Here is a 12,740-nt window from a genome sequence, read left to right as displayed (position 1 = left end):
ACGGTGCCGGTACCAACTTAAGGTAATATAAATAATATTTAAAAAGAGAGGGAAAGGCCAATGCGGAGCGGCAGTGGGAGTGACAGAGGAGAGAGAGTAAGACGAGAAAAAAAATGTAAAAAAATTTTACTCACCGGTTCTCTGATACGCCATAGCTTGGTCCTTGGCCACTCCTCCACCCTCTCGCGGTCGGCAGCCGTTCCTCCGCTCTCAGGCGGCCGGGCTCCTCCGTCCCCTGGCGGATGGCCGCGGCTGCTCCATTGGGGTGGATGGTAGTGGCGAGGACTTTACTACGGCGCATCCCTCCTCCTTCCCGGATTTCGGCACCAGTGTAACACATCAATGGAAAGGAGGAGGCGAGAACCGGCTAAACAATATAAATAATATTTTAATAATGAACTTAAACCAAAAGACACAAACACACACAGGTGTCAGACAGCTGTCCATAACTCTCTCTCTGACACACTGCCGTCTCCGGTCGGCCTTATCCCTTTCGGGCTTAATCAGCCTTATTAGGGGCCGGGTGTGCGGAATCACGACCCGGCCCTGCCCTCTGCCCTGCCACAGGTACCCTCAAGGATGTATTTCTACTTAATCTAATCTATAAAAATTACTTTTTACTTTTGTCAAGTTAAACCAGTTAAACCAAATTAAACTAGTTAATTTAGATTTTACCACAAAAAGCGTATTTTGAGGTTACTTAACAACACAATTTCTACAGTGTATTCATTTTTTTTTTTTTTCTCCCCAATTTGGAATGTCCAATTCCCAATGCACTCTAAGTCCTTGTGGTGGTGTAGTGACTTGCCTCAATCCGGGTAGTGGAGTACGAATCTCAGTTGCCTCTGCATCTGAGACCGTCAATCCACGCATCTTATCACGTGGCTTGTTGAGCGCGTTACCGCAGACAGGGTTGGGAGGGTTACTTTTGAAATGTATTCCACTACAGATTACAGAATACATGCTTTAAAAGGTCATTTGTAACGTATTTCATTAGATTACTCAAGGTCAGTAACGTATTCTAAATACTTTGGATTACTTCTTCAGCACTGGTAGATTTTTTTCACTTGTTTTGACTATAAAAACTCTGCCAGTACAGTAAGACAAAATACACATGTTAAAAATACATTCTCTGAAAAACCTAAATATCTTATGCAGTGTTGTTTCTAAAACAAGATAAATCTAATTGATCATGTTTTAAGGATTTTTAGATATTTTTACAGAAAACAATACAAAAATTATTATCAAGAATACGATTTTTGCCCTAATATCAAAGGACTTACTAGAAAAAAGAAATTATGATCCAACAGGAATTTTCTTGATAAAAAATATGATCGAATGTAACATTTCATAAGAAACTGTTTCACTGCTGTTCAAATTTGACTTTGGATCACATCATTTATATGTAAAAACATCTGAAAGGACTAAATATTAAATGAAACAAATGACAATAAAATGCAAAGTAATCTCTTCAGTAATCAAAATACTTTTTGAATGTAACTGTATTCTAAATACCAATGATTTAAATTGTAACTGTAGTGGAATACAGTTACTTATATTTTGTATTTTAAATATGTATTCCCGTTACTCGTTACTCCCCAACCCTGACCGCAGAGACCTAGGGCATGTGTATTCAATTCTATTCTGTTATATTCTATTCTGTTCTAATAGGAAAGCAGACTTGAATGTGCAAGTTCGATTTTCGAAGAACAGAATGCGTTCTTGTGTTTTGTCTGTGTAATTTCTTTTAAAACTGTTGGTCTATGTACACATGCATCAGGCTGTTTTTTTTCAGTGCCATGCAAGTAATGCCCTTTAAGACACTGTAAAATGTACATTAATTTCAAACAATATATATATATTTATTTTTTTACAACACAATAATGAGTCCTGAGTGAACGCCTCTTTAAAGTATAGGCACACTATAAATAATTACTAGGGCTGTCAATTGATTACAATTTTTAATAGAATTAATTATGCTGATTAATTAATTGAATTAATTGCAATTAATACATAAATATTTGCTGAGAAAACCCCTCAAATAATAATAATTCCATATATAATGATTAAATAATTATAGTTCTATTTAAATTATAACTAAAATATATATTATAAAAACAATAATACAGATAATTAAAATGCATTACATTATTTTGGCACACAAGTGAAGAAGACAATACAAAAAGTGGCTTTAGAATCCAATATATTGTTTATTTACATATTATTGAACATAAGCCAATCATTGGCCTACAGTTCATAGCAATCCATTTTGCAACTGAATTTGTCAATCAGTCCGAGATCTATTATAAGGGCTTGTTGGCCAGGGGGCTGTGGTGGCTCAGTGGTTAAGGCTCTGGAGTTTGGGGGTTCAAGCCCCAGCACTTCCAAGATGCCACTGTTGGGCCCTTGAGCAAGGCCCTTGACCCTATCTGCTCCAGGGGTGCCGCATCATGGCTGAACCTGCACTCTGACCCCAGCTTAGCTGGGATATGTGAAAAAAAAGAATTTCACTGTATATGTGCAAATGTATAATGTGTGATAAATAAATATAATTATAAATTATGTTTAAGGACACGTCAATGTACCACCAAAACAGGTGGTACTACAAGCTTAAACTGCTCAGATTTAAGGAATATCCCTTTTTACGGTACAGGGACATGATTAATTGCGTACATTTTTTTAACGCATTATTTTTTAGATAATTAATCACATTGAATTAACTTGTTAAATCGACAGCCCTAATAATTACTATATTTTGTTTTGTTCAATTGTTCGGCAATGTGGAGAATGACAATATGACCTGACTTTGACTTAAAAATAAAGCATAAGACCCATTTGAAACCAGGTTGTGTATGTTGCATTAAAAGTGCTTTGGAGTTAATACAAAAGATGGAGTAAATTGACCCTTGTACAGTAGATAAGGATAAGTGCAGATAATCAGTGTAAATGACGCAGTATGCAGCGGTTGCCTCATTTACTCTGTCTAATCCACAGGATCTGTGGATGATGTCACTCTCCTGTATATTAATCTTCCCTATAACCCACTGACAAACAGCTCTGAAATAATGGCATGTTTAACCAACCAAAAGTTAGCTCAGGTTAAGCCAGCACAAGATGTGTGTGTGGGTGAATATATGTTCGGGTTATCACCTCAGATGATGTGCAATGAAATCTCTTCATCTTCATTTTACATGCTTTAATTCAAAACGCTTTAATCCGAATGTTCACATATAGGCACAGATGACGTTTACACAAAAGCAAGCCCTCTCTACTGTTACTATAAAATACAATTACAAGCGTTCTGATAAGAGCACAGAAAGAACAATAAACATCATCCCAGGACCATGAATGATTTGATCTGCATTTATGCTCTTGACACCTAAAAAAACAATGGTCTCTTTAGTCTTTACTAGTAGAGAGCAAGAGAATGCTGGCCTGATTGTCTTCTTTACCATTATATCATGGTCGTCAAATGAAAAGATAAAAATCCATGTATTAAATGTTGACGTCATTTCTTTACGTATTTAGTGAAGGCCACAGCTGTCTTTTAAAAGCTGATCTGAACATTTCGTGCAAAGACACAAATGGAGGATAGTACTTAATCCATCAAACCGCTTTAGCAGTATGAAATTACTTAGCATGTTCAGAAACCTTATTTTTTATTTACATACTTACTACTATGTATTAAAGCAATAAGCCACAAGAGGCTGTGGTAAAATCATAGAAATGAATGTATGATAAATATCTAGATTTATTAATATTAATAATCAAAATAAACAATTCTACTGCCAAGTAATATAGTTCATAATACTGTGCCATAAACAGGCATGATGCAACAAAGTGACAAGCAGAGTTGGGTAAATTACTTTAAAATAGTAATCCACTACAAATTACTAGTTATTTCTCTAACATTGTAATCAGATTACTTTACTAATTACTTAATTGAAAAATTAATCACAATACCCATTACTTTACTTTTAAGTTACTTTCTAAAGCACTTTTCTGCTCAACAAATTTAAAATAATTCCACATTTCTCCTTCACAATGACTCGCTCCAGAGTCATAATTAATGTATTCAACATAAATGATATATTAGAAATAAGCATAACCCTATAATGTACTTGAAAGTAATTCATACATTAAAGTTTTGTTCATAAATCATATTACACTCTTGAGCTTCAATGATAATAAAATTTCACCATACGAAGGCAAATTTATCCATTTATCCATTAAGACGGTCTTTCTCCATCACTTGCTGACATATTATTAGATATACAGTATAGGTATTAAGCATCCAATCCAATTTAAAACAGGTAATTACAGTTTGAATTGCAACTTAATTCATTATTCATATTATAATGATGAACATGCCGGGGTTCATATAGGCATGCTCAGGGAGTGTTATACGCATGCGAGTCAGTTTAAGAATGTTGGCTGTTCAGACCAGTATCAGATATGGGCTACATTTAAAATGTCATGTTAACATTAGTTAATGCATAAGGTATCATGAACAAATAATTAACAATATTTATATTTTTTTACAGCATTTATTCATCTTTGTTAATGTTAGTTAATAAAAATACAACTGTTCATTGTTAGTTCATGTTAGTTCATACTGCATTAACTAATGTTAACAAACACAAATTTTGATGTAAAAATTTACCAGAATATGTTGAAATTAACATGAACTAAGATTAATAAATGCAGTAAAAGTATTGTTCATTGTTAGTTCATGTTAACTAATGTTGTTAACTAATGTTAACTAATGGAACCTTATTGTAAAGTGTTACCCAAAAAATGCATACAAACCACAAGTAACACTGAATTATTACCAATACCAATTTGCTTCTATAGGCTAATTGTAACAGCAATGCAGTAATTTGATGCATTAAAATTAGAATGTGTTTTCACAGATGTGTTTGATGTCTGTATGTTACTTACTTTGTGTATGCGCCAGCTGGAGTATGCCCAGTAAAATCAGTATTACCGGCTGATAGGTGCTTCTGTAGATCATGTGACCTCTGGCCATTCTCTCATTGGCTTGTCTGTGGATCACCAAGCTGTTAGTGCACTCATAACCTAAAATACACAAGTGAACAAGCAACCATATCTGTCAGTCACATGTGTAGGGACAGCAGCACAAGACATGTGCAGCTACTCAGTCGATCACATAATCAATTAGTGCTCTCTGTGTAAGGCTCTCTCTGAGGATCAGATAACAAATTACTGAGTGGTCAATCAATTCTTAAACATATCATTTAACATATGGCCTTTACTGTTCCTGAAATTTAAAGGCACAGATGCAAAGAGTAGTCTTGCTTGCCTTAAAGGGATAGTTTCTTTATTCTGTGGAGCCCAAAATAAGTTCTTTTGCAGAAAGTTCACGAAAGTTTTGTCAACGAAAGTGAACGGGCACCATAAAAGTAGTCCATACGACTTTTGTGCTATATTCCAAGATTTGTGAATCTTCCCTTTTGCCGTGGCTCTCAAATCTAATTCACATTCAGGTATATTCAGATATGGCACATTCAGATAAGTTGCGCCAGGTTTGACATCTTTGACATCCAACGTCACTGGTTTTCGTATGTCTTGTGACATTGTGAAGTAATAACATGTACATTGAAAAAGTAATAACCTGCAATTGTTATCTCAAGGATCTATTTCTACTCGATCTAACCTTTAAGAATTACTTAGGTTATTTGTATAACTTATTTTTCTGGCAAATTCAGTCAAATTAAATAACATCTTTGAACTGAATCAAACCAGTTAATTTATGTTACCACATGTGTAGCATCTAAATTAACTGGTTTTATTCAAGTCAAAAATATAATTTAACATCACTGAATCAACCTGAATACATTAGATTACACCAAAAATTATTTTTTTAGGGTTAGAAATATATTTATATATTATAGAAATATCTTCTTAAGGAAACAATTGTAGTTTACCACTTTTTACAGTATACAAATGAGATCTGAGAGCTACAGCAGAGGGGAAGATTTTTAGCAAATACAATTTTTAATTTCAAACTGTTCTGCACACACAAAGCTATAATATGGTTTCTGGATGTTGGAATATAGTGCAAATTGCATGGACATTTTATTATTATTATTTAAACATTCATTCATTTCTGGAACATCACAGTTTCTGTCCTCATTCACTTTCATTCCACAGACATTTGTGGACATCCCCTTTTGTGTTCAAATAGGAAAATAAAACCATGCATGTTTGGAATGACATATGAGTGAGTAAATGATGACAGAATTACAATTTTTGAGTGTACTATTCCTTTAATTAACATTAGTGAATACCACCAGTAATGGTCATTAACATTAGTACTATAACATACTTCTAAGCAATAAAGCCATGCATTTTAAGGCATGTCTTTAAAATAATCAGCACACACTTTTTTAGCAAAGTTATGAGTTAGATGGAAAAGTTTTTGGGAGGTAAAAAAAAAAAAAAACCCAAATAAAAAAATGCTAATAGTTGGAAGAATAAAAAATAGTTAAAATAATAAAATCTGTCCTGGTTTCAGGAAAGAAGTTATACAGAATTCAGGTTACAAGCAAAAGCATGAAAAACAGCATGGAATATATATATATATATATATATATATATATATATATATATATATATATATATATATATATATATATATATATATGATAAAACATGACAGCTGTGCAAGGCCTCTCTCTCTCTCTAGGTGGCATAAAACTTTACCATCAACACAATAATTACAACATCCGGCCCATAAATGTTTAATCATACTTTTGAAAGTATAAGAAAGAGAACGAGAAACAGAAAGTTGGGTTGGGTGGGCAGTAGAACTGCACTAAGTAAAAGTTGCATTAAATATGGATGCTGTGCATGGGAGATTGCCACAGAGGGGGGAATGGTTGGGGGGGTGGTTGGGAATTGCTATGGTAACTCTGCCCCCATGAGCACCGTTCTTGTCACATAGCATCACATCATTAGGAGAGAGAGAGAGTGGTTGCAGACCCCCTCATGCGTGCTGCCTCCCCTGTCTCCTATCCATATTTAATTCCTCCACAGGCTTCCTTCGCTTTTACCTTGCAGAGAGAGAAAAGACCACACATGTCACTTCCTGTAGGGATTCATGATGATGAAGGGAACGCAGAACTGAGGAGGGCAATAGTGGCACATACAAACCCCAAATGTGTGTGTGTGTGTTTCCCCGAGTCAGGAGCCTACTGTGGAGGAAATAGGTCAATCTGATCTCTGACTCATGTAAAACTGAAACCCTTCGAATCACTAGACACACACACACACACACACACACACACACACACACACACACACACACACACACACACACACACACACCATCTGCCTCATTTGAAAAACACTCCACAAGTGTGTGTGTGTGTGTGTGTGTGTGTGTGTGTGTGTGTGACTGTAGCTTTAGTGCAGGGATGAAATTTGTTAAATCTGACAAAATCCCCCATTGCAGGGCCATTCTTGCATTTAAAAAAAAAAAAAAAAAAAATGGAATAAACCGGAAGACAAAAGTTAGGGTTAGGGTTAGCCTAGTAATTATAATTAGCTTTACATAAAAACAATATTTACATTTATCAGACGCTTTTATCCAAAGCAAATTACAGTATAATTATTACAGGGACAATCCCCCTGGAGCAACCTGGAGTTAAGTGCCTTGCTCAAAGACACAATGGTGGTGGCTGAGGGGATTGAACCAGCAACCTTCTGATTACCAGTTATGTGCTTTAGCCCACTATGCCACCACCACACAATATAAGTCTATAGTCTACAGTAATCCCCTCATTTAGATAAATGTGTGTGTGTGTGTGTGTGTGTGTGTATTATTTTCCTCTACCCTGTGTTAGAGCCATATGCTACCCTGCCTAATCTAGAAAGAACAGAGATCATTATGATAACTTGATATTTCCTGCCTCAGCTCCATTTGTGCCAAAAGTCGATAGCTAAGCTTTGTGGCTATGTCTGACTGCATTTGAGAGAGACAAAGAGAGAGAGAAAACATTACAGACACTATGAAAGAAAGCAGACAGCAAGTTAAGTATGTGTAAAGTGTGTATTTGGGAGAGAGAGAGAGAGAGAGAGAGAGAGAGAGTGAGAGAGGGAGAGAGAGAAGCAGCTGCTGACTAAACAAATCTGCATCTTAATTACTAATTAAAAAATGCAATGAGTCAAATCATTTATATTTATTACAAAGTCAACATTCATGTTAATGTGCACTGACACAATTAGCCTGCAGTAAGGTTATAATTAGCAAAGACTGTTTAGCCCGAGACGGACCACTTGTTTTAAAATGAATGGGAGAATTTGGAATGCCCACTATGGCGGATGTAGAAAAGGAAGTCCCGCCTTACAGGTAAAAGAGCCAATAACCATTTAGATACAGAAATTGCCTTGTCAGTCAACTCGAGAACGCGAATGCACATTAACTGGTCCAGCCTGAAAATTTGCATTATTTAGTGTGATCTAAACTAAAGAGGCACAATTTATGACACCCTTGTTGTCACATTAAACTGCTGATTTTTAATATGTTCTTGGATCGCAATCTTGACCAACTGTTTTGGAGATTTTTTCCCACATTTTTCACCGGTCTTTCCCCATTCAATTAGATAGGAGCTGTACTTTTATGCCACTTGTATACATAGAAATTAGCTGCCCGGGAGCATTCCAAAGATGGCCAAAGACTGGACTGACTTGCCTTAGGGGCTAACAGCATGTCAACAGTGAAGTCTAATTTCAAGACAATTTCAAGTAGGGGAGAGTTGGGTAAGATGAGCCAGTTTCCACAAAAGTTGCTCTCTAGGCAAGGGGAAATGAGGCAGAGGCTAAAGTAATATTAGGTATGCTCTGATCGATTGGCTACCGATCGGTATCGGAAGATATTCACTTCATAGAAATATGACCTATATGTTAAAAATAAGTATGATTAAAAGTGGTCCTGGTAAGTTGAGTTATGTCAAGGGGCAAATGAAACTATCTGACAACATATTGGACAAAACTGATGCAAATCGTAAGAGATTTAAACTTGTATTATTATGTTTGTGATTAGAGGGATTATGTGTGGTGGGTTGTGATGAGTAGGGCCCATCCATCATGGGACTATGGGTTTTAGTCCCATCCCATCACTATGAGGGAATAATGTTTATTTTATTATTAATATTTTGATATTACCAGACTTACTTCCACGTACCATTTCCATTTTTTAAATGATAATCCTAGGGTTGTCTCCTGCCTCTGTCCAATATGTCCCTACCAACTTTCAAAGCAGACCTACGCCCTTGATTTGAGATAACCACAATTATTGCGAACTTCAAATTTCTATCATTTTTAATTGTGCAAATAAGGGAATTTTGAGCAAATATAAATGCCATGAGCAGTGCATTTGTGTGTTTCATTGTGCTTTTAATGCGCTCTGATCCATGCACCATCTGCGAAGGTTCGTGCCAAACTCCTGCGAAAATATAAAAAAGGATTTTGATAGTGAATGCAAAAAGCTCCAGTTGCACTTTAATTCAACAATTGAGTAATGGCAAATGTTCTTGGTTGTTGCAGGTTTATACACGCAGTGTTAATGACACAGAGAAGGAGACGCCCGCTTCCTCTATAATATAATATAATATAATATAATATAATATAATATAATATAATATAATATAATATAATATAATATAATATAATATTAATTATTCAGGTTGGGTGGGTTCGAAAAACAACAGTGTAAATGTAAAATGGACCAAGACTAATGTTGACCAAAAAGAGAGACATATTTGAACTATTTGGATATATTTAATAATTATTGATGTTTAAAATTTCAATAATTTTTCATGTCATTCACAAGTTTTTAAAGCCTAAGAGGGAATAATACATCCCCATTTATTATATGATTTCAAGTTAAATATGAATAAATAACTTACCTTAAGAAATATGACAAATTGTATGACAATAAATCATCCCAATTCACTTTTGTTGTATAAAAACATGTGTGAACATCCTGTAAAATAACTCTTCATTATTGTTTCACAGAATAAAGAAAGTCCATCAGGTTTTGAACAACATGAGGGTGAGTAAATAAATTATGACAGAATTTTCATTTTTGGGTTAAATTGGGAAACTAATTTGTTTATTTTAAACCACGTCCCCTGTACTACAGGTTAAAAATGGGTCCAGAATGATGCAGGATTTGTAATGACTACAATTAAAGCATCTCTCGCGATCAGAATATACTGTACTGACGATAATGAAGAAAGTTCCTCTCAAACCTTGACTGAGTTCACCAATCACCACATGCTCTTATTTTGCTGAATGGTGTCATTTTTAACCATTAAAACAATCTGTGCTCTAAGAGTCAGTGAGCAGCAGTTTATAATGGATCTTATTAACAATAGATGGATCTTCAATGCAATAAATACTACAGCTGTACTATTAATGCTGTACAGTACTAATCTCACAGGAATTCTCTCCATTACTGAGCAAAATCCATTTATTCATGCGGATGGTAAAGTTGTGATTTGTTTGTGCATTAGTGTAGTGTCTGCATTTGTATGTGTTTCTGTGCTTCAGTATAGAACATTGTAATTACAGTGGTTATATAAGATGATTTTCAGTATTGAGAGGAAAAATGCTTTACTCACCCTCATGTTGCAAACTCACATGATTTTCTTCCTTCAGTGGAACACAAAGGCAACCTTAGGCAGAATGTTAGCTTCAGTCACCATTCACTTTCATTGTATGAAAAAAGGGGCAACGAAAGTCAATGGTGACTAAGGCTGAATTTCTGCCAAAAATCTCCTTTTCAGTTCCACAGAAGAAAGTCATATGGGTTTGGAACAACATGAGGGGTTTATTGGCTTGTCGCTAACACACAAAAACACAAGTAAACTGACTATAATCACTAACAGACCGCAACTTTGCGCTAGGTACTGAGTCAAGACCAAGGCCCAGGTAAAAAAAAAAAAAAAGGTTGAGAAAAAGGAACAAAACATGCTAGCTTTCTCATTTTCTTATTTCTACGAATATGCATCCCATCCCATGAGCATTCAGACACACAATGGCATGGAAAACCTATTTTTGGCCATATGGCTGCAACTAAACACAAGAACATGTTATTGTGTAATAAACACAAACTCCACAAAACCCCTCATTAGATCTCTGTACAACAGATGCTGCTGTCAGGTCGAGAGAACGACGAGGACAAAATGACATGTAGATGTGGCACAGTCTAGCTGGCAGGCACTCATTGCCTTGACAACGCAGAACTCCAATTAGAGCTACTTTGACATGGAGCATCTGTGACAGTTAGCAGGTACACATCTGTCACACCATGGCCGAAACTGACCCGTAGCTTCTGCATTTGGAACAACCTGTTGATGATCTTGATTGCAGTCTTCAATGCACCTCAAGTGAAAAGATGACTTTAAGTGTTTCTATGCAACAAGATTAGACTGTCTAGATGTAAAAGTAATGCATACGCACAAAAATCGCTCATGTTGGGATTTATAAAAAGTAAACTTGACATGAAAATGTGTGCACTGCCAAAGCAAGCTCTACCCTTTGCGTACTGTTTTGCTGTGTTTGATCAATTAGCGATGCCACTGGCAAAAAAGTGCAACTAAGAACAAGTGATCTTCCACGTCTGTCATTGTAGCAGATGTGCCATCCTCTGTCTACAGATGAATGGTGGAAACCTAATGAAGATGAATTATCACTTGCCAACTGTGTGCACTTTATTAGTTACACTGAACATGAATAATTGATACATTCCTTATACTTATGTCCGTGAAATCAACCTGTATGCAATTAAATGAGTTGATATAAATGAATGAGGATGAATGCAGCTCTGAATGACAATGGCTGCCACTGTGCATCTAGAAGACTAAGCACAAGTACGAATCAGGAGGGAGCACGTGTTTCGGGACCACACAGATTTTTTTGGCCCATGATGATGACTGGCTTATGTGTTAGTTTAGGTTTACACTTAATACACTGAGACACTTCAATAATATAATAATAAGATATATTCTAGATATAATAAGATATTTTCTCTGTTAACAAGTCTTAATATACAAGAAAGTTTCTCAGGTTAATTGTTCTTTTTAAAGGATGTTTAGATATTTTTATACTAAAACAAAACAAAGATTAAAAAATTAATTTTAGCAGCAGCGTCTATTCACATGCAACAGGCCTTCAGACTGTATTATCTTGTATTATATATTTCCTGGTTTCTAATACCATTAAACACATTAGTGTCACATCTCTAGATGCGAATATGCATATGGAAATTATATGTAGATATATGCACAGTAAAAACAGGCATTGTTTGTATATATGGTTATTTCGGGGAGGAGACGGGGAGAGGAATAAAGCACGTGCATGTACAGACAATCTTCTGGACTTTTTAAGCAACTTACCATGTACAACTTAAAATTGTCCCAAATATATATATACATTCAAAAAATACCAGGATTTTTACTAGCAATTTCTTACAATAACATACTTTATTGTGATTTTTTCTGTAATATCATTTTAGACAAGGTCATTCTTTTTGGCAAAACAACAAATTATTGTACAAAAATAACTGGGTGTTTTTCTTCAACTTCAGGCACTTTTAGCACGGTGGACTTCTAGAAAGTCTCAATCTCACTTTTACATTTTTCTACTAACAGTACATGCATCACAGGACATTTATGTCTTTTTTGTCCTTTTTTTTGAAAGTCGTGAAAAAA

General features: G+C 35.4%; 1 protein-coding gene across 1 annotated transcript in view; it reads right to left on the bottom strand.

Moving 5' to 3' along the window:
• The window catches only part of LOC127443353 (receptor-type tyrosine-protein phosphatase delta-like), a 97,804-nt gene that overhangs the window by 45,124 nt on the left and 39,940 nt on the right, over positions 1 to 12,740 (bottom strand). The window contains exon 5 of the mRNA XM_051701853.1: positions 4,942 to 5,079. Coding sequence (XP_051557813.1) covers positions 4,942 to 5,029 — 88 coding nt within the window. The 5' untranslated portion in view covers positions 5,030 to 5,079. The remainder of the gene's footprint in view (positions 1 to 4,941; positions 5,080 to 12,740) is intronic.

This window comes from Myxocyprinus asiaticus, chromosome 7 (assembly GCF_019703515.2).
Source record: "Myxocyprinus asiaticus isolate MX2 ecotype Aquarium Trade chromosome 7, UBuf_Myxa_2, whole genome shotgun sequence".
In the NCBI taxonomy this organism is placed as follows: Eukaryota; Metazoa; Chordata; class Actinopteri; order Cypriniformes; family Catostomidae; genus Myxocyprinus; species Myxocyprinus asiaticus.
Note: the sequence above shows the minus strand (reverse complement) of the source record. Positions and strands in the feature narration are given on the sequence as shown.